General features: G+C 49.0%; 1 protein-coding gene across 1 annotated transcript in view; it reads left to right on the top strand.

Annotated features, from left to right (window-relative positions):
* The window catches only part of DNER (delta/notch like EGF repeat containing), a 263137-nt gene that overhangs the window by 159127 nt on the left and 81878 nt on the right, over positions 1–22132 (top strand). The window contains exon 6 of the mRNA XM_066345902.1: positions 13853–14006. Within this exon, the coding sequence (XP_066201999.1) occupies positions 13853–14006 (154 nt within the window). The remainder of the gene's footprint in view (positions 1–13852; positions 14007–22132) is intronic.

The raw sequence follows: 22132 nt of genomic DNA, 5'->3' as shown, positions 1-22132 counted from the left end.
CTGGGTTTAACTTCCAGCTCTTCAGTTAATTAGCCGGCCCAATTTGGTCAATTTATTCACCCTCTCTGTGCCTCAGTTTCCAAATATTAATATAAAGTTGGAATAACAATAACAGTGAGGTTATAACTGCGTTTTGCAAAGCCCTTAGGACGGTGCTGGGCCTTTATTGAGTGCTCAGTGACTTTTTCCAGGTGAAGACGATAGTGATGATGACAGTGACACAGAGACTTTATTCCTCTAACGAGATTGCCGTTCCCAGAGCACGTGAACAGAGCTGTAAGCCTCTGTTTGTGCCATGCCGACCTGGTCACATGGCCACTGTGCACTGAGTACTGTGTGTCCTCTAGGGTGTTGGTTGGATATAGTATAAGCATCAGGTATTTGTGGGGTTCTGAAAGCAGCATTTGAGGAAGCCTGCTGTTGGGCAAATGAGTTTGTAAAATTTGTCTTTTTTAGTTTGCTCACTTTTAGTGTTAAAAAATGGCACTGGGCAGAGCCAGGTATGTGATCTATGAAATTGCAAATTACCTTCTTCCTTGGGAAGGGCCATTGTCTTGCTGATGTGTGCTGGAGGAGAGAGAAGCTATGTTTGCAGACTGAGAGCAGAGAGAACGCAGGGTGCTGAAGAAGAAGCCAGTCTGTGCAGAAAGTTTGAAGAAGGAGATGGGGAACAGAGGTGAGGGGCTTCTGCGAGCTGTGCTGAGATTGGTGGGGCCTTTGATTCTAGGAAAAACCGGAGAAGGTTCTCACGGTTATGGAGCGGGAGAATGTGTCAGTGGCTTTGTGAGCCTTGAGTGAATGAAGAGGGAAGTGTTTTTCCCTGTGTGGTGCTTGTCGGCCGGTATGAGACTTGAATAAAGGAATGGCCCACCATTGTTTGGCTCCACTGTTTCTTTACCGTCTGCCCAAATCCAATGAGAACCTGCATGTGAATGGCCACGATGGCGATGGCAGTGGCCCTTGGCCTTTATACCTGCTCTGAGAATAGTTGGAGGAACAGCCAGACAGGGATAGGTGGATGTTGAGGGGCTGAAATGAATCCCTGCGAAATTCTTGTGTTAAAGTCTTAACCTCTAGTACTTCAGATTATGACTGTATGTGGAGATAGGACCTTTCAAGAGGTGATTAAGGGTCAAATGACATCATATGGGTGGGCTCTATTCCAACATTACTGTTGTCTTCATAAAAACAGGAGATTAGGGCCCTGGCTGGTTGGCTTAGTGGTAGAGCGTCGGCCTGGCGTGCAGGAGTCCCGGGTTTGATTCCTGGACAGGACACACAGGAGAAGCGCCCATTTGCTTCTCCACCCCTCCCCCTCTCCTTCCTCTTTGTCTCTCTCTTCCCCTCCCACAGCCAAGGCTCCATTGGAGCAAAGCTGGTGTGGGCGCAGAGGATGGCTCCATGGCCTCTGCCTCAGGCGCTAGAATGGCTCTGGTTGCGACAGAGCAATGCCCCAGATGGGCAGAGCATCGCCCCCTGGTGGGCATGCCGGGTGGATCCCGGTCAGGCGCATTCGGGAGTCTGACTGCCTCCCCGTTTCCAGCTTCAGAAAAATACAATAAATAAATAAATAAATAAATAAATAAATAAATAAATAAATAAAATGCAGGAGATTAGGACATAGACCTACACAGAGGAAGGGCAGACCACATGAAGATGAGGGAGCAGGCAGCCATCTGTATCGGGGAGAGAGGCCTTCAGAGAAACCGACCCTGCCAACACCTTCGTTTCGGAGTTCCCAGCCTTCGAATTGTGAGAAAGGAAGTGTCTGTTGTTAAGACCCCCAGTCTGTGATACTTTGTTGCTGTAGCTTCAGCAGACGAATATAGGGAGGATAGGGAAGAAACCCACCCACCAGGGGGTTGTTAGCACTCCAGAGTGGCGTGAGTTCACTGCGAGTAGGACAGTGACAGTGGGGATTTGAGATCCCCATGGGACTGAAGCTCAGTTCACGAGACCTAAGAGCTGGAGAGGCCTTGGCGGCCACCCCTTTCCAACTCGCCTTCGGTGCATGAACGCTCCCCTCACCGCCGTGCTCAGAATGTTATCTGAGCCCTGCTTCTCATACTTCCTAACCACGTTCCTTGCATTTCTGAATGTCTATACAATAAGACCAAATCTGCCTCTCTCTACCTCCACTAGCTGTACGACCTTGAGCAAGCTGCCTAAATTCTCTGACCTATCCGTGGTGAGAGAGAGAAATAATACTGATCTTGCAGTACTGGTGGGAGGACGAAGTGAATCTTTGTATGGTATTTGGCGCACGGCTGGGCTTTCTTCAATAAATGTTAGTTTTGTTCCCCGCCCTGTCCCCATTGGATTTCCATCGTTAGGGAAAGAGACCACTGGTTTATAAGCTTTGCTTTACATTTAAAAATGTAACTCATGGTGGGTTTTCTGAGGTAACCTGAGGAAGACATTGGAAAGGATCTCTGTTCTTCAATAAGTTCTTCAATTATTGATCTCTTCTCATCAATAATTTATACATCAAAAGGTCCATTTTATTAAAGACTTTTTTCTTTTACTGGTTTCTTTAATATCATATAATAATGGAATGTTAAAATAAAAAAGGAGAATGGTTATGTCATCTACTTGTGGGATCAAGCTATTTCTTTTCAGGGAAATTCAATAGAAGATGAATTTCCAGTGACATTCATTTTTTTTTTTTTTTATGTCAAACTACTTTTGTTAATGAATTGGAATGTCGCAGCAAACAAGTCCACAGATGGTAGGGACGTGGAGATGGAGGCCGATGGCATGGAAATCTATTGCCTCATATGGCCTCACTCTGAGTGGTGGGAATGCAGAAGCTGGCAGAATGGGGTTGGCAACATCTTTTGAATACCTCCATTTTGCCAGCACCTACTACACCCAGTTTTAGGAAGAAAGGCTTTCCAGCATTTCCTGAAAGACATTTACTTTTCTCGCCCCTGAGGAAGAAAGTAAACTTCAATGTCCTGTGGAAATATGAGGAGTGGGACTCTCATTCACTATTGTTTCTATTATTTAGAATTTAGGCCCTGGCTGGTTGGCTCAGTGACAGAGCGTCAGCCCAGTATGTGAATGTCCTTGGTTTGATTCCCAGTCAGGGCACACAGGAGAAGCACCTCTCTGCTTCTCCACCCCTCCCCCTCTTGCTTCTTTCTCTCTTTCCCCTTCCTGCAGGCATGGCTCGATTGGAGTGAGTTGGCCCCGGGTGCTGAGGATGGCTCCATGGCCTCTGCCTCAGGTGCTAAGAAGAGCTCAATTGAGTAACATAGCAACACCCCAGATGGGCAGAGCATCGCCCCCTAGTGGGCTTGCCAAGTGGACCCTGGTTGGGCGTATGTGGGAGTCTGTCTCTGCCTCCCCTTCAATCACTGAATTAAAAAAAAAAAACCATGAATATAGCATCTAATGAAGTCTACAAATTTGTAAATGTCAAGTGTTAAATTTAATGATTAGTTGATATACATATTTCTAAGCTTATTTTTTAAAATAAGCTGCTATCTTTTTACAATTAATGAACCCAAATAGAAGAGCAATGGAATGTCTCTTGTCTAATGGGAAGATGAGATTATGAGCTATAAGCAATGAAAGTATGTTGTTTGAATTACATGTGTAATGAACAGAATGAGAACCAGCTAATAGACAAGAATTTTAAACACGTAATTCATAGCCAGTTTTCCTTTGAGATGTAGCTCACTGTGTCCCAACAAGAGGCTGTAACAGTTTGTCTCCGTGGCTGGATTCCAGGTGTTCTTGTGTGGCCTGGGCTCAGGGAAAGGCATGTATAAGCACTTTTACGTCACAAATAGAATTTTCATAAAACATCTTACATTTCACATTCAAATAATCTTTTCTGTTTCTTGAAATAACTCAATGTGGGTTTAGCAAAAGGCTCAGAGAGCACGGTAGACGGACCTGGCCCATTGGTTACAGCTCACCTATGTGTATTCAAACAGAAGCGTGTGCTCTGAGTACTGCCTTTTATCTAGATTTTTGTAGGCGTCCCCAAACTACGGCCCCTCCGGGCTGCATGGGGCCCCCTGAAGCCATTTATCCGGCCCCCGCCGCACTTCTGGAAGGGGCACCTCTTTCATTGGTGGTCAGTGAGAGGAGCACTGTATGTGGTGGTCCTCCAACGGTCTGAGGGACAGTGAGCTGGCCCCCTGTGTAAAAGTTTGGGGACCCCTGCTTTAGGGTTTGTCAACTCTGTGATTTCAGGCCAGAGTGACTTCCCGGTCTGGTTCCCATGACCTGGGAGATGGGATAATAGGTCCCTGGCTGAGGATTACTTGGATAATACGTCTGTAGCCTCCGTCTCCACCAGTCCAGGGTCAGTGAATTCAGGGTGATGGGACAGCTGGGGCTAGACTGTGACCGATGCCGCATTGTCACATGCACTAGCGGGACCTCCCTGCCTCCCTTTCCCAAAGTCCGCTGAGAGCAATGGCAGCGCTTTGTCTAGGGGCCTCTGGAAGCCCTGACTTGGGGAGCTTCCTTCCTGGGCACGGGCACCTGGAGCTCCTCCATTAACCAGCAGCAAAAAGATTCCAGAGCTTTCCAATCTTAGGACACATTCTCTACTTCTTGACCCTCTAGTGCAGTGGTCCCCAACTGTTTTTGGGCCATGGACCGGTTTAATGTTAGAAAATATTTTCATGGACCGGCCTTTAGGGTGAGACAGATAAATGTATAACGTGACCGAGACAAGCGTCAAGAGTGAGTCTTAGGCCCTGGCCGGTTGGCTCAGTGGTAGAGCGTCGGCCTGGCGTGCAGAAGTCCTGGGTTTGATTCCCGGCCAGGGCACACAGGAGAAGCGCCCATCTGCTTCTCCACCCCTCCCCCTCTCCTTCCTCTCTGTCTCTCTCTTCCCCTCCTGCAGCCGAGGCTCCATTGGAGCAAAGATGGCCCGCGCTCGGGATGGCTCCTTGGCCTCTGCCCCAGGCGCTAGAGTGGCTCTGGTTGCAACAGAGCGACGCCCCGGAGGGGCAGAGCATCACCCCCTGGTGGGCAGAGCGTCGCCCCCTGGTGGGCAGAGCGTCGCCCCCTGGTGGGCGTGCCGAGTGGATCGGGCGCATGCGGGAGTCTGTCTGTCTCTCTGTTTCCAGCTTCAGAAAAATACCAAAAAAAAAAAAAAAAGAGTGAGTCTTAGACGAATGTAACAGAGGGAATCTGGTCATTTTTTTAAAAAATAAAACATCTTTCAGACTTAAATATAAATAAAACGGAAATAATGTAAGTTATTTATTCTTTCTCTGCGGACCGGCACCGATCCGCGGCCCGGGGGTTGGGGACCACTGCTCTCGTGTATGGAGAGCTAGTTTTGAGAGGTCTTCTGCATTTTTACCCAGTGGCCCTGTGAGCAGAAATTGCTGTCTCCCGGCCACCCTCTGGGCTGGCGGCACCCTGCCTGTGACCCGGGCAGGCTGGGGAGGCAGAAGGGCAGCCAGGCCTTCCCTGAGCACAGGGATGGCTGAGCCTTCTCTTTGAGAAGATTGGCTGCTCGGAGGGAAATGTGCTGTTAGGTGATTCGTGTCCACAGGAACATACTCGCCAGTCCCTTGGGACGAGCAGAGGTTTCCCTGGCACTTGAACATGCAATACATTTCTGGAGTGGGATTTCATCTGCGGGGACTTCATCTGTGCACACAGTGTTCTCTGAGACATCCCCACGGCCAAGGCAACAGCGGGTTCCCAGGGGAGGAGCAGGACACGGGATGCCGGCCCGTGGTCCTCAGGTTTCCAAGTTGTGTCTTTCCTCTCATGGGACCTAGTCAGGCTCTTAGAATAAAAGCAACAGGCTTCTTTCAAACATATATAAAATTAATTTGGTAAACCACCATGTGGAGGAATTTGAGTAATTTGCCAAAGCACCACGTCTGTCTCACTTAACTTTCAACGATCAGCAACTCATTAGCCAGAGTTTTGACCTTGCAGATGTTCAGACACGTAATTATGAATAGCCCAGATGTTGTTCGGAACAAGGTAGCCCGTCATGGAAATGGAAATTGACCCACAGAGTCCATTAGCCAGGAGTGGTTTAAATAATTATTTCCCCCCATTGTTAGAGGTTTAGGGACCCATTAGTCACCCTTCTGCTTGGGAGTGTCCTCTTAATCCTGGGTCAAGTGTCCCATCTAAAACGCACATGTGGTTGAAGGATGTTAAGTGGCTATGATGCTGTCTTAACAAAACACAAGAACATCAGACTCACAGCTGTGCTGGGCCGGCGACTGGGCAAGGGGGTGGGGAGAGGGTGCTCAAAAGGACCGAAAAGAGAGAGAACGAGAAGACTCACGGACATGGACAAGAGCGTGGTGACTGTCAGGGGCGGGGGAATGGAGGAGGGGTGGGGGGTAAATGGTGACGGGCAGAGACTTGACGAGGGGGTTAGACACACAGTACCGTGTGCGGAGATATGCAGTAGGATCGGGCCGCTGAAGCACGTGGCGTTTGGTGAGCCAGCATTGCCCCAATAAATTCAGTGTGAAACCCCGGCAGGAAAAGGAAGGACGTGGGAGAGGAGGATGCTGTACCCGCACAGGCCTCTCCTGCAAGTCTACCTGTAAGCATCTTACTATAAACATCACCTACAGTCGGTCGGCGACCATGCATGCAAGTCTACCTGTAAGCATCTTACTATAAACATCGCCTCCGGTCGGCGACCACGCATGCAAGTCTACCTGTAAGCATCTTACTATAAACGTCGCCTCCGGTCAGCGACCACGCATGCAAGTCTACCTGTAAGCATCTTACTATAAACGTCGCCTACGGTCGGCGACCACACATGCAAGTCTACCTGTAAGCATCTTACTATAAACGTCGCCTACAGTCGGTCAGCGACCACGCATGCAAGTCTACCTGTAAGCATCTTACTATAAACGTCGCCTACAGTCGGTCAGCGACCACGCATGCAAGTCTACCTGTAAGCATCTTACTATAAACGTCGCCTACAGTCGGTTGGCGACCACGCGGGTGTCTCTTATGCACGGGAATGAAAGCCCGGACGTCAGCCGCCTCCAGTTCTGGCGAAGAGTCGCCCAGTCCAAGTTTCCACATCTGCTCATGGGTGATTAGACTTTCAACCCTCAAGAAGTATATATTTTTTCCTCCAATTTGACACCTTAGTTGAATAAATTTGATATTGCTCTTAAGGCTCAAGGGAATTAGAATCAGTGAATTCAAAGGGCGGTCAGTGATGTTGGTCAGGAAAGAAGCCAGCCTGCTCTGGGGAGGCGGGGAAGTGGCTGCTCTTCGGAGCACAGGATCTGAAATACTGCGGTTGAGGGGGGTTGTTTTCGAGGGAGGGTGAAGGGCGCCCCCGCATACAGTGCTGGTGTGCAGAGACCGTCCCGGTGAGGAAGGGCAGTGTGCAGCGAGAGCGGCAGAGGGTCGAGAGAGAGGATGAGGGTTTGAGCCTTGACCTTATACTCGCTCGAGGGGACACCTGAAACAATTGATCTGACCTCTCTTTCCAGTCTGTTCTCAACTCCTAAAATAGATCCGACGACACCCACCAGACAGATGTGGAGAAGATGAATGAGCTAATTTAATGTAAGGCAAGCTCTGCAAACAATGGGATTCAGTGTCTAGTCCGCTGGGGCTTTTGCGTTAGTCCCGATGTCACAGGGATAGCAAACAGAGAGGCTGTATTTTCTGTGTCCTTTGTTTAAGGGGGAAAGCAAAGGAAAGTGATTCTTCAAGGTAGGAATAAAGCCCCTCTGAAAGCTTATCTCTCTGGGATGGTTTATTCAAAATACTTAGGCTTTACTGAGAGGTGACAATGACAGGGAATGAGACAGGAAAAGTCAGCTGGGTCTAGACTGTCAAGGGCCCCATGTGCCATGACAGGGAGTTTAGCTTATTTGTTTATACATTTGGCTGTATATTTTATAAAGTATTGAAATGCAGAAATACGAAACGGAAGACAGAGCCAGAGAAGATAGCCGTTGGAAAGCAGTATCCAAGTCAGGAAGGGGAAGGATGGTCACGGAGCCCCAGAGAGTCATTCAAAGTGACCCGGGAGTGGACTCCCCAGCTCCCTCACTGCAGCCAAGTCAAACAGAGGACAAAAAAGGGCAACCACGTGACCTGCACTGTTCATGAGGACAAAGCATCAGTTTTCCTTACTAGCAAACATTTTACTGGCACTTACATGAGTGAATTTTCTTGGGCACATGCAAAAAAAGTAGGTATATAATTTTTTCAGTAGTGTTGTCATTGTAAATGCAACAGTAGGTTTAGTAGGGCTGTTTCTGATAGGATCCTTTTGTGTTTAGCTGACAACATACACTTTCTTTTTCTTTTTTTCTTTTTTTCTGAAGCTGGAAACAGGGAGGCAGTCAGACAGACTCCCGCATGCGCCTGACTGGGATCCACCCGGCATGCCCACCAGGGGGCGATGCTCTGTCCCTCTGGGGCGTCGCTCTGTTGCATCCAGAGCCATCCTAGAGCCTGAGGCAGAGGCTACAGAGCGGTCCTCAGCGCCCGGGCCATCTTTGCTCCAATGGAGCCTCGGCTGTGGGATGGGAGAGAGAGACAGAGAGGAAGGAGAGGGGGAGGGGTGGAGAAGCAGATGGGCGCTTCTCCTGTGTGCCCTGGCTGGGAATCGAACCCGGGACTCCTGCACGCCAGGCCGACGCTCTACCGCTGAGCCAACCAGCCAGGGCCAACATACATTGAAATAGCAACCCAGTGAAAACCGGAGGGAGCAGGAGACTGTGGTCCAGGATTCAGTCTTCTGCTGCTTGGGCTTAATTTCAGTGCAAAGGAAAACCTTGACCATGTGGAGAAAAAGGGTGGAGCTCTATGTAGGTGCAATGCTTCCAAATCTTTGGTCCCTCCAACCAGATTTGGACTGAGATAAAAGTCCACTCACATCCCTCCTGTCACTCTGTCTACTCATATCAACTGACACTCCTTTGTAGCTCTTAGCACTGTGACAGGATAGTATGTGTTTCTTTGTTGTGACTCTAGGACATAAGCCTGAATATAAGCTCCATGACAACAGGGACCGCTTCCTTCTGTCCTTCACCAGATTTCTGATACAGTCGTGGTTGGCACACGGCAAGGTGCAAAAGCTGTTTGTTGAGTCAGTGGGAATAAAGAATAAAAGTTGGACACCCAGCTTCGGTTGACTTATCTGGTAGGAGCCAGTTATGCTACGGATACAGATGCTTGGATGACCATCTCAGATGCTAGTGGTAATATCATACTATGAACATGGAAGAACTCAGGTTTGCCTGAATGAATGGATCTCGCCTTCTGCTTTGAGATGGCTGTGAGATTCCTTACAGGTAGGGTTAGGGTGTTACCAGAATAATCCACTGCAGGAATGAAACAGGTAATGTAACAGAAAGCAACAGTACTACGTACTCTCCAGTTTTGGGTCTTTTGGGGGCACAGGAACTATGGTTTCCAAAGTTTCCTACCAAGCCAGAACCCTTCCAGGGGCTTATGACGCCCCACCTCAGGGTTTTCAACCTGAGCACTACTGACGTCTGCGTTGGAAGCTGCTTGTGCTAGGGCCTGCCCTCTGCAATGCGGGGTATTCAGCGGGTGCCTCATCCCTATTCACTGGGTGCCCGCAGCCAGCCCCCAGCTGTGACAACTAAGACTGTCCCCCCAGACAGTGCCACCTGTCTCCTGGAGGGTGAGATGGCACCCTGCTGAGAAGCACCGCCCTGCGGGATCGGAGCCCACCCCCTTACCTTCCCTCAGTCCACTTACTCAGCTGCTCTACGCTGGCCCTCTGGCCTTGCGGCGTCTTTTCCGCTGGCCCAGGCTCACCCTGGAGTCTTTCCGCTGACCCTCCCTTTACCTGGAAGATCTTCCCCGGGGCTCCTCCACGGCTCACCCCTCACTTCTGTCAAGCCCGGGTCGTCACCACTGCTCTCCCCTCCCCCACTTTACTTTTCCCCATAGCCTGTATCACCTCATTTATGACCTCCTTGACTCGTTGACTTCTTTTGCGCTCAGTCACCCCCACGGGAGTGTAATCCGCATGGGACAGCTGTGTCCACCTTCGTGTCCCTAGCTCCTAGAACAGCACCTGACACGTAGTAAGCGCCCAACTTGTTGAATGGTGAATAAATGAATTCAGGGATGACGAACACTTTTTAAACCTAGAACTTTCCAAAGGAAGATTTTTTTTTTGTTTTTGTTTTTTTTACCACTATCTAAAAGCGTTTCATTAATGTGCAAATGGAATGTTTGACTTCAAGCTGTTGAGGAAAATTGAGATTCTGCATTGGGTTTTAAAATTAATCTCCAAGAGTCACTTTTCAATTTACTTGGTAGGTATTTTTTACACATAAATATCCAATAATTTTGCAAGGAAGTATCGTTCTCTACTTTAAGCTACTAATTTTAAGTAAGTTCATTTTGTCTCTTATGCAGGTTAATTGGACCTAGATTAGTGATATCATTATAGTCAGTGGGTTACATTTCTCAAGGTTGGCATAACAGTTTATACTTTCTGTAATCAAACAGGTTTTCCACAGCAAATATACTAAAAACATAGTTTCCTAATAAATATTCATGGGCTCTTGCAAGTCAACAGTCTTGAAACTATTAAAAGAAACCCTTTAATATTTATAAGAAAGCTCCTCATAGTTAGAAAATAGGAAGAAATCCAACTTTATGAATAACACAATACAGAATACACAAAGATTTAACTAAAGTTTTATGGCCAAGTGTATGTAAACATATTTTTCATCTTCTTCCTCATTTAATTCAAAGTTTGAAAATTAATTCAGTGTTTTATTTGGTCAAAAACAATTGTTTCAACAGTTTCTTAAAGTATTTTTCAAGGTTTTGGCTTAAAACAAAATATGTATGCTTTTTGTTTTAGCTTTAAATTCAATAAAGACAAAATTGAAGATATTTGATTTGTAGCTTTTAATAATTTACTTTCACCAGTAATAGAGTTTCCATGGAACTCACCAGATAAATGATATGCAAAATGTATTCCTCAAATAACCAAAGAAATGTATCTGCAATATAGACCATCTGGATACAAACCAAGTAAATTTTAGAGGTCAGTTGCAAACAGTAACAACCCACAATAATATATTATGATGCTGAGCCCCTGGAGGGAATTGTATGCATTGGGTATGCTAGTGTTTACATTTCAAAGGTGGTCACAAATCTTCAGATACACAAAGGGCTCCGGACACGTCCCCTGTGAATGGCAAAGATGTACTCTGTTGTACATTTGCACAAAGGCAAGATTTGCTTTAGAGCACAGTTTTAGAAAAGGAGTTTCATATTTGAAAAGCTGCCTTTCCAACAGTCCTTGATGTAGGTTTCCTAGCTTTCCATCACAAAATCTGTGCAAACACACACAAAAGGAAAAAAACCCCTGACATCATGAAAAATCAGACAGAAAGCCAGTTATTGCTAGAATGCAGAGGGAATTTCCACTGGCTACAAAAGAGGTGTGAGGGATGATAGAAAGAGAAGGCAGAAAATTGAGCTCTAATTTAAGAAGAAAAAGCCATTGCTTTTGTTCCAATTGTTTGGGTTTCTAAGACATAATTGAAGAATAGACTCTTAAACTAAAGAAGACTTGACTATGCCGATGACAAGGATTTGTCATATTCCCTTAATAAAAGCATGTTCAATTAACAAAAGAAACACACATACGTATATAAAATCCGGCTGACACAGTGGACCATCTGGCCTCCTGGTTGGCTGCTGAAGTCAGGGGTCTGTCCACTCCTGGGTTAGTCACCGTGCCAAGGGCCATCCTCCTATCATGTAAAATGTGATCTCACCGTGCAAGGGACAGTGTTCCTTAGTAAGGAGTCTTTGGGGACCGGGCAAGTAGGGTGGAACGCTTCAGAAGTGTGACTGCATGTGGCGTGCAGCCATACAACACTGTTGCCTAGTGACCTCTGTGGGTGTTTCAGGAACGCACGTTTGAGTTAGTGCTTGGAAATTCAAACATTCAACTCACCTATACATAGGTTAAAGATAGAAAAAAGAGAGACAATTTTTAAATTATAAAATTATCTAAAAAGTTATTTTATTTTTTTATATACGCTCAATGGCATTTGATAAAAAATTCAATAATCATTCCAGCATTGTACCTAGTGGTAATTCTATAATACAACCCCCCCTTTGAAATCAGAACTTCTCTGCAAGAGCCACCAACGAACGTAGTAACCATGAGGACTAGGGAGGGGAAAGCGATGCCTTTGTTATTTGCAGTTGGTATGCACTCTGTTGGGGGGAGGGCTGTTTTATCTAGAAAACAGAAGAAAGGCAATGCAAGACTCCCTCTGACCTGTAATTAGAGCCCAGCGTGGTGACTGGTATAGCACAACTCGAGCATTTTCCATGTCATTATTAATCAATATCTAGTATGATGGTTATTACATAAGAGGGATTAGGAAAATATCTCATTAATGAGAGCCACAAAGAAATCTAAATGTGCAGCAATAGATTAATCAAGAAATGGACAAGACCTCTAAGATTTGACTGAGAGGCAAAAACGAATAAATGAATAAAGAGAAGAATGGACAAGGCTTTCTTTTTCAGGAGGAAAGGCGGCGCTGTGTTGTGCTTGGGTGGGGAGGCCTCGAGTGGGAGTCCCGCGTTAACAACGCCTGGAGAACAGGACGGAGGATCTGTGGTTCTGGCCGGAAGTTGCCGACCTGGGGAGGGAGGAGGGCAGAGGCTCTGTGGTTCTGGCCGGAAGTTGTGGACTCCTCCAGGTTCTGGCCGGAAGTTGCCGCCCTGGGGAGGAAGGAGGGCAGAGGCTCTATGGTTCTGGCCGGAAGTTGCCGCCCTGGGGAGGGAGGAGGGCAGAGGCTCTATGGTTCTGGCCGGAAGTTGCGGACCCCTCCAGGTTCTGGCCGGAAGTTCCCGACCCGGAGGGAGAGGGCGGGCTCAGGAAAGGTTGTGGGTGGGGCTTGGGAATAGTAGAATTTGAGCCCCTGCTTGATGTGGGGGGCCAGGGGAGAGCTGGGCAAGGTGCCTCTGTCCGTTCTGTTTTTATTTTTTTAAGCAGTGAGGTTCACTTATGCAACTCTCCTGTGCTCCCCCACACCCTGCGGTTCCCCCTTCAGTCACCGTCTACATCGCTTCTCCCAGGCTTTGGAGCCAGAGCTGTGTTTCTTCAGACATGTCACCCGCCTGCGGGTGGTGAGACGCAGAGAGGAGGAAGGCTCTGTTCTATCTGGATTTGACAACTGTCTCCGAAATGAACCTTCCAATCAGATTCAGTCCTGGGGGGGGGGGGGCTGAGTGACAGTCTTTTCCGAAGAGAACGTTAATATCGTAACCCAGAAGGGAAGCAGGTGACTTGAATTACAGTCCTGTTATTTCCACTTGCACGAGGGCCATCTGCATGGCTGTCGACTGAGGCTGATTTACAGGCCCATGTAATAAATCCGGCGCTCCGGAAGGGTGGTCCGAGTAGGACATTTGATGATGATTTTGTCACAAGCGCTATCTGTGCTGCAGAATTGTAGTCGGTTGGAGTGACATCTAATTTAATGGCGGTAGCACAATGTATCTGCTCTAGCAAAATTGCTATTTTCCTGTCAGTTCAACAAAACATTTTTTTTTAACTAGTTAACATCCTTTCCATTTATATTTTAGGAAGATTGAAATTGACTGAAATAAACACGAGTAAAGAATCATAAAAAATAAATGTCTGAAATGAACCTGTAAAGAAATACATATCATATATGCCATTTCTTTTATAGCTGTGATTTTAATCAGACCATGATATACATGATAACGATCGAAAATACCAGCGTTGGGAGGAAGAAGGGGTGCTTTTGCCACGTTGAAGTTCACAGCCAAAGCAGGCATTTCGGAGGGCTCACGTGACACCCACTGTCCATTTGTGTTTCAGGCAACTTTTTCCTGCCACTGTGACGAGCAGTATGTGGGCTCTTTCTGCGAAGAATTTGATGCCTGCCAGAGGAACCCCTGTCAGAACAATGCAAGCTGTGTCGACGCACAGGAAAAACAAGACGGGAGCAACTTCACCTGCGCCTGCCTCGCTGGTACGGCTCCCGAGTCCGTCGTTATTGATCACTCTAGAGCACACCACACACGCTTGTGCACTGACGGGGGTTCAGCCGCACTTGGTCCGCCTTTGGGCAAGGGGAGCTCCCGGTCCCACTTGGGTCCATCAGTCTGTGCTTTATGTAACCGGGCCGTAGAAGAGGGGAGTTCGCACGGGGATAAGCGTCCTCTCCCTTGGCCGGCTTTCTGACATGGCCATCTTAGCGTTCCACCATTTCTGCCCTGGGATAATGATACTCTCGATCGAATAGAGAGGCCTGGATGTTTCCTAAAGCATTCTGCAAAATGTGTGCTGAGCGTGGACTGGCGCTGTGCTGGGTGATTATGCTAAAGAACTGGAGAACAAAACCAGGATAAACTACCCGGGTTGTTGTGTTAAAGCCACCTCATCTTCCGGTTTTATGTGGATTTCCTTCGGTTCACGTGTGTTCATTAGCCCGAGTGCTTGAGGCACTCTTGTCCACAGGGCGGCAAGCCGTTAGCATCCCTCGACTAGTACCGGGGACTCATGGTTATTACATGAGACTTTCAAGTCCTCAGAGCACGACGGGTGACTTTTAGGAGATTGTGGTAGACAGTGTGCCCCAGCGTGTCCGTTCTCCCGAGACCTGACTGACCCGCTTCCCTCCCCCCTGTCCCGTCTGCCGGCAGCACTCAGCGCTCGGGCCGCACCCCTCCCTCCTCCGTGCTCTCCTTCTGCTCTGGTTCTGAGCACTCACTCGTTCTGAGCACTCACTTGTTCTGAGCACTCACCCGTTCTGAGCACTCACTCGTTCTGAGCACTCACTTGTTCTGAGCTGTCCCCCGTCTCCAGCTGGCCCCAGCCCCTCAGCTCCGGCACGTGCACTGGGCGCAGCACTGGTGCGTCTGCTAACACCTCACCCCTCGTCAGACTCAGCCCGGGACTGGGTGGCCTCCCCCTCCCGTGCGATAGGTGACACAATTCCAGATGTCACAGCCCAGTGGCTACTGTGAAGATGACATAAACAGACACACATGTGCTTACGGAGGGCCCTGGCTCACGGGAAGCACCCAGCAGGTGTCAGCTGCTGTCATTGTCACTGGCCAAGAGCTGGAAGCCCTGCTCTGCGCTCCGCCACCTCCTCTGTCCGGAGAGTTGGCCTCAGGCCCTTCTGTGGTCTCCGTGTCTGCTGGGCCATGCTGGAGCCCATGGGAGCTCAGAATGTCCTTTCCCCTCTGCTAGTCCCGGAGAGCCAGGCCAGAGCAGGCCACCCCTGCCCACGTTCCGGGCCCCCGGCTGGCCGGGCCTGGCTCCTTCAGCCTTTTCAGACAGGCCTCACGAGTGGGGGAGCAAAGGCACAGGAGGAGGAGTGGGTTTGGAGGCTGCGGTTCATTCCAGACGGTCACTCACCGGCTGTCCCTGCTCCTCTGAGCCCACGTTTTCTCATCTCGGAAATGGGGTGAGGGTACGGACCTTGTAAGAGCCAAAGAGAACCCTCACGTGCACTCAGAAACATGCACACACACACATGCACACACACACATGCACACACACACATGCATACCCACCGGCACAGAACAGGTGACCCGTGAAGGGCACCTATGTGTAGTCTTTAGATGAGGAGGAAGATCGGAGTCTTACTGTATTCACTGTCCCCGAGGCTGTGCGCCACCAGCCAACATCCCACATTTTGATGGCCCCTTTGGAGGTCCCTCCCCTTGTCCAGAGCAGCCCCTCGCTCCCAGGGAGAAGGAAGGCGAGGCCGAAGCTCTCCCCCAGAGCTGACGTGAATGAGAACAGGAGAGGACCAATCGACAGTGCACCTTCACCACGTCTCCGTGCTGTGCTGTCCGGAAACCTTCAAAGACGCGGTCGTGTTTGGTGACCCCAGCTCCTCAGCACGTGGACTTGAGGCCTGTCACGGCCTGGCCCCAGCCCCAGCGCAGCCTTGTCCCCTGCCCCCAACACGTCACTCAGCCCAGCCCTGTCACTGTCACTGGACGGGCCCGGCTTGGAAGCGGGTCCCTGCTTTGTTCACACGATGTGTTCGTTTCTTATGAACATGCCTGTTCTCCGCATCTGGGCGGGAAGCTCTCTGCAGGCAGGAACTGTTTCTAAACTTCCTGTAGATTCCCTGAATTTTCGCTCACAGACCTTTCTTGCCGAAAGAAGAAATAAATAAATGCCTTCTCTGTGCTTCGAGATGATGCAGACTGTAGAATTTCACTGATAGTATTTTTAAGTCGGTCCCTCAGCTTCTGTTCCGCGGACTCATTTCTTTTTTTTTTTTTTTTTTTAAACCATTTTTTTTTAGAATTTTATTTATTCATTTTAGAAAGGAGAGAGAGAGGGAGAGAGAGAGAGAGGAGAGAGATAGAGAGAGAAGGGGGGAGGAGCAGGAAGCATCAACTCCCATATGTGCCTTGACCAGGCAAGCCCAGGGTTTCGAACCGGCGACCTCAGCATTTCCAGATTGACACACTTTATCCACTGCGCCACCACAGGTCAGGCTGGACTCATTTCTTAATTAACTTCTCATTTCTTTCCTCCTGTTTGATTTCAGTTTCTCGGGGGGCAGGGGGGTCATCAGGACCTGCTCAGTGAAAAGACCTTTCTTGAAATCTTTTCCCCTTTGTGTCACCAGATTAGAAGATAAAAGTGTCATAAGCAGTCTGGCCTATATCATGGTTTCTTATTTAGGTTGATGGGAAGCAGGATGAAAGGGCTTCTTTAAGACAGAGCGATGCGTGGTGCTCAGGGAGTCATTGACGGTTGTGTAACGGGTCCTGATGGTGTGCCCAGCTCTGTGCTCGGAGCTGGGGATGAAATCACCAACACCGGCTCTTAGAGAATCGGGAAGTGTATCAGAAAGCAGAACAATGACAGGTACAATCATGGAGCCCTAGACGTTCCCACTCATGAAAAGAACAACGTGCAGATGGTGCAGTCCACAAAGGCTTTCTGACATGATATATTTGACTTTCACTCTCTGCTCTTTTCCCATTGTTATCTGCATTATATGTGTAATTCTTAAGGGGCTAATAATGTTCATATTTGCTATTAAAAACTGCTGCTGGTTCTCCATATCTGTGGTACTCAGACTTTACCTTGTCTCAGGATCACCTAGAGGGCAGCATCTTTTTTTTTTTTTTTTTTTTTTTTAGATTTTTCTGAAGTTAGAAGCAGGGAGGCAGTCAGACAGACTCCCACATGCGCCCGAATGGGATCCACTCGGCATGCCCACCAGGGGGTGATGCTCTGCCCATCTGGGGCGTTGCTCTGTTTCTGCCGGAGCCATTCTAGCACCTGAGGAGGCCGTGGAGCCATCCTCAGCGCCTGGGCCTACTTTGCTCCAATGGAGCCTTGGCTGTGGGAGGGGAAGAGAGAGAGAGAAAAAGGAGAGGGGGAAGAGTGGAGAAGCAGATGGGTTCTTCTCCTGTGTGCCCTGACTGGGATTTGAACCCAGGACTTTCACACGCTGGGCCGAGGCTTTACTGCTGAGCCAACCAGCCAGGGCCTGGAGGGCATCTTAAAACTCCAACTGCTGGGCACGGCCCCCAGAGTCTCTGATCCTCTAGGTCTGGGATGCTGCAGGCCAGCTGGCATTTGTAGCAAGTTCCCAGGCTATGCTCTTGGGCTGGCTGGGGACCACACCTGGGGAGCCACCGCTCTCAGCTGCCCCGTTAGACACCGAGAGATCCAACGATATTGGCAGCTTGCTTGGCAAGTGTTAAAGTCCCTAAGTTACTCAGTCATCCAGAAGTAGGGAGCCATCTTTGATGTGCCAGGCAGGGTGCAAGCCACTGTGGAGTCAAGGCTGCACTTGATACAAGGGGCTCCTGGTCCTCGGAGGGGGTCCCGTTCAGTCATCACAGCTGTCCTGGGCAGGAGCCAGGGATCCTCACCCCCATTTCACGGGTGACGGGAATCCAGGTCAGAGTCAACACCTTTGTTGTGCTCACTCGGCTGGTCATCGGGTCACCATCCCAGACCTTCTGCTCCCCAAACCACCGTCCTTCCCACCGAGCCTTTTGCCCACGCCGTTACTAGACGTGCTACGTTTTTCCCAACCTTGAGATTCATTGTCCTAATGGTGCTGATCCTCGGCTTTCCCTCGAGCTTTTCAGCCCCACCTTCCCGTTCTGTTCTATAACTTGTTCGTTGCCTTTCGCAGCTGGGCCTCCTCTCTCCCTTCTTTGCCTTTGGTTTTTGCAACCTGTGTGCATTCGTTCAGATGTGTTTGTGCTGTGTCCCTGGTGGCAGATCTCACTCATTTTTTTTTTCAGTGAAATAATCCCTACCTTCCGATTTAAGACATCGGATGCCTCTGCGTCTTGATGGCATGCAGGTCCCTGCTGTTTCTTTCTTTCTTCAGTGGCTAAGATTAGGCAACTAACTGTCTCCACAGCAGCAGCAGCTGAGGCCCCAGCCCGGGCTGCTCAGGACCCCTGGGGGTGGGCGGCCGGCCAGGGCTGGTGAGCTCCCCGGTGGCACCCGGCTCTCAGGACAAAGCTGGCAGCTTGGTGTGAAGGCACAGGGCAGGCCATCACAGGAAAGAAACGTTAAAAATAGCTCTCACCACTGTTCTCACCTGGGAAGCTTTCCGGACGGCTCTCCAAGGAAACAATGAGACGGAACCTCACAGAGTCAAAGCGAGAGCGGAGGCGTGTTTTTACGTCCCTCGCCGGATCGTGAAGAAAACGTCACACACAAAAACAGCTGTGGAGGGAAGGAGGCTGTTTAGGAAGACAGCGAGCGGATTGATTGCCTGGTCTTTTAATCATCTGACTCACCTGGCCGAGTTCACTGATGCCTCATGTGAGTTGTCTTTGAACTCCAGGAGCTTCCCTTTGTTTGAAGGGTACAGGCATCATAGATCCTGACTTGGGGGTGCCATGTGGGGGGTGGCGCAGGAATTTTGTTATATTGAAGGCAACCAAAAGACACCAGCAGGATGCAGTTTTCTTTGAAGCCACCCTGAGGGTCCCAGGGAACTTAGCTGTTGTTCTCTTTGCACATACTGATAAATTCTAAACTAGATTTCATACTTCAGGGCAGAGCAGGACAGCATTAACTACTCTATGTCTGCATTAGACCAGATGTAATGGGTAGTGTGCCCACGGCCTGGATTTATGGTTCAGTGCATTTCCTTAACGGTGCCTGGTCATCTTCTCCCATCTGCCGGCACACAAGCTTGACTCTCTGCAGTGACGTTTCTCTGGGTCAGCTCGCCTGGGAGCACTCGGCCTCGTTGTGGGGCCTCTCTGTCCATCCTAGACGGCCCTGAAAGACGTCCTTCCTCCACACCCCCAGGCTCAACTTTCCTTATAACCTTTATGTTTACTAGAATGTTCTCCAAAGAAACAGCAGCCCTTAGTGATCTCCGACAAGGAGAGACCAGCGTTTTCAATGGTCATTCATTTTTTACCTATTTTACTTATTCATCGAATATCACAATTATGAATTCCTCAGGAACTAAAATTTTTTGTGGTCAAATGATTTATTTAAAAATGACCTTCAACTCTTTGTAAATCTTCCTAAGGAGTCCGATATTCAAAAACGTCCCGAAGGCGCCGTTTCCCTGCTTTGCGGAGGACCGGTTTCTGTTTAAGGGACGATGAAGGACAGACACGGGGACAAAAACCAGTGTTTTATGCTGAAGGAACGGAGGGCTCTCTGACCTAAACCGGCGTTCTCCATTTCCCCCGCATCAGGGACACTGGGGGAGGGACGCTTTGGTTGCTGGGGGCTGCCCTGTGAGGTGTAGGATGTTTGGCGCCATCTCTGGCCTCTACCTGTCAGATGCCAGTAGCGCCCCGGCGGGTGTGACAGTCAAGGTCTCTCGACATTGCTGAACGTCCCGTGGGGAAGGAATGACCGGCGGGGCACCGCTGACCTGAGGAACTAAACCTGGACGGGGCGGTTGCCAGAGGAAAGGGTTCTGGTTCAGATCTGTGGATTTTCCTTGTTGCGGGCGCCTGGTGAAGGTGCTCAGTGCCCGTTGGGGAAGCGAGACCGGAGTTCAGAAGAGGGTCAGCACACCCCTCCACCCCCGCGGCCCGGCTGGGGGAGGCAGGGCCCGGGAGCAGGACAGCGGCTCCTTTGCCCTGTTAACCAGCTCGGAAGTGCAGACCGTTACAGAGCACGGCGTGATTTTAGATAGCACAAGTTTGAACTAACACATTCCTTAAGTTTGGTGGCTCTGCATTACTTTTAGTGTGAATTAGGAAGAAAAGTAACTAGCTGGTTTCAGCCACGCTATTCTGGGGTATGAGTGCTTAGGGAGAGGCTAAAACTAACTTGAAAGGTATATTTTGACTTCAGGGCAAAAACTTGAAGCAAGTTGATTCATTTCTCTAACAAATGTTTGTGCCAGGGGATGTTTAAATGTTGAGGAGCCAGCAATGAACAGGACAGACACAATCCTGGTTCGTAGGTAGCTTATACTCTTGAAAGGGAACCAACCCAGAGAACGTCTCAGGTAAGGGTCACTAAGTACTCTATAATGGGCTGTGAAGGGGACAAAGCATTGCTCCCGTGGGGTCACCTTCTAGGTCAGGAGGTGACGAGCGTGTGTGTGTGATGTCGAGTAGAAATCAACGCAAGGGGAAGAGTAAAGAAGGGCCAGAGGCTCAAGGTCTGAGCAGGTGATTCCTGAGCGGAGACCTGACTACTGGGGGCAGCATCCATAGAAAGGTGCTGGGTCAGAGGGAACAGCCCGTGCAGAGTGACGGTGGCATTCTAGGGGTGAAGGTTTTGATGCCCCAGAGTGGCTTTTAGGCACAGGGAAAACTGTGTCAATTTTTTTTGTGTGTGTTTGTTCCCTTGCATCTAGAATTACACTCATACTTTATCATGAGTCTCAAGTTCTGCTAAACATCCCAGTATGTACTGGTTTCGCCTCATCTTTCGCTTTAAGTTCCTCGATCAGAAACCAATTTCTTATAACATCTTAATTGGAATTGCAAGTCTGATTCTCCCAGAACGCACACGAGACAGCCGGCACAGCCTACCTTTCCTGTCCGGTCGGTTGAAGCGATGAGTTTAGCTGGAACGTCTTCTGCCAGGTCATCTGGGTGTCTGTCATTGCTTTGGTGTAGGATAAGGAATATTTAAGATTAGTGTGGATACTCTATTTCCTAGAGAAGAGACTGACTTCCTCCAGGATGGAAGGAAGATCCCAGGCGAAGCTTTAATGGTCTCTCTTTTATTTGCTCATTTAAATTTCTACCCATCACCCACTTAGTTGTGATTCCTCGGTTAAGATATCAGATAAAAAAACAAACAAACAAACCCCAAATGACACAGAAAGGGTCATGTGTGTAAGCCGTAGGTCTCCAGTTCAGGGCATTACGTGAAGATCAATCTCGATGATTTGTCTGACAGCTGCAGGTAAGACACTGCTCTCGAAGGCTTCGGGAGATGACTCATCGGTGTTTAAGAGCCCCTTAAACCAGCCTCAGGACGTTGTCCTCCACCTCTCTCCTCCTGGAGCTGGTCTCAGTTGGATAGCTGGGAGTGACGCAGTCAGCGGTGGTACTCCTGAAACTTCTAACTAGCAGTCCCCTTGAGGGCAACAGCATCGCCTGGCCTGCTGTGGACAGGCATCCCAACAGATTCAAAGGCTGGTTCTTGCCAGTCTCTGATCACCCGTCCACCTGCGGCTAAGGATGCTCAGTCATCACACAATCCCGTGAACCCAGCCCTGCCTCCCTCTCCCCTCCCTTCCACACTCCCTCACTGCTGATTTTCACTTCAGTTCTGCTGACCCCATGGACATGCCAGTATACACAGACTACTCTACAAGGGCTAGCCAATTGCACGTCCTAATTTGTAGTTCTGTGTTTCTCATATTTTAAAAGTCTTTAAAGCCCAGGAACAAAAGCAGTGATGCAGTGACTGAGCCTTCACCAGTGTGCTGCATTGGAGGGGGCTATTGGCATTTGAATGAGACGACGCTATTATATTGGGTCATCTGAGGCAGTGCCCAGCTGTAGCATCTCTGCTGCTGGGGATGCCAGTGGGACCTGAAACCATGATGACAATCCCAAACACCCCACATATTGCACATGCAGATTAGCTCCTTGATGGAAATCCTACTAAACTTGCAGATGGCATTGGACCATTTTAATAGAATTTAAG

The sequence above is a fragment of the Saccopteryx leptura genome, chromosome 7, assembly GCF_036850995.1.
Source record: "Saccopteryx leptura isolate mSacLep1 chromosome 7, mSacLep1_pri_phased_curated, whole genome shotgun sequence".
In the NCBI taxonomy this organism is placed as follows: domain Eukaryota; kingdom Metazoa; phylum Chordata; class Mammalia; order Chiroptera; family Emballonuridae; genus Saccopteryx; species Saccopteryx leptura.
This window is presented reverse-complemented; position numbering and strand designations above follow the sequence as displayed.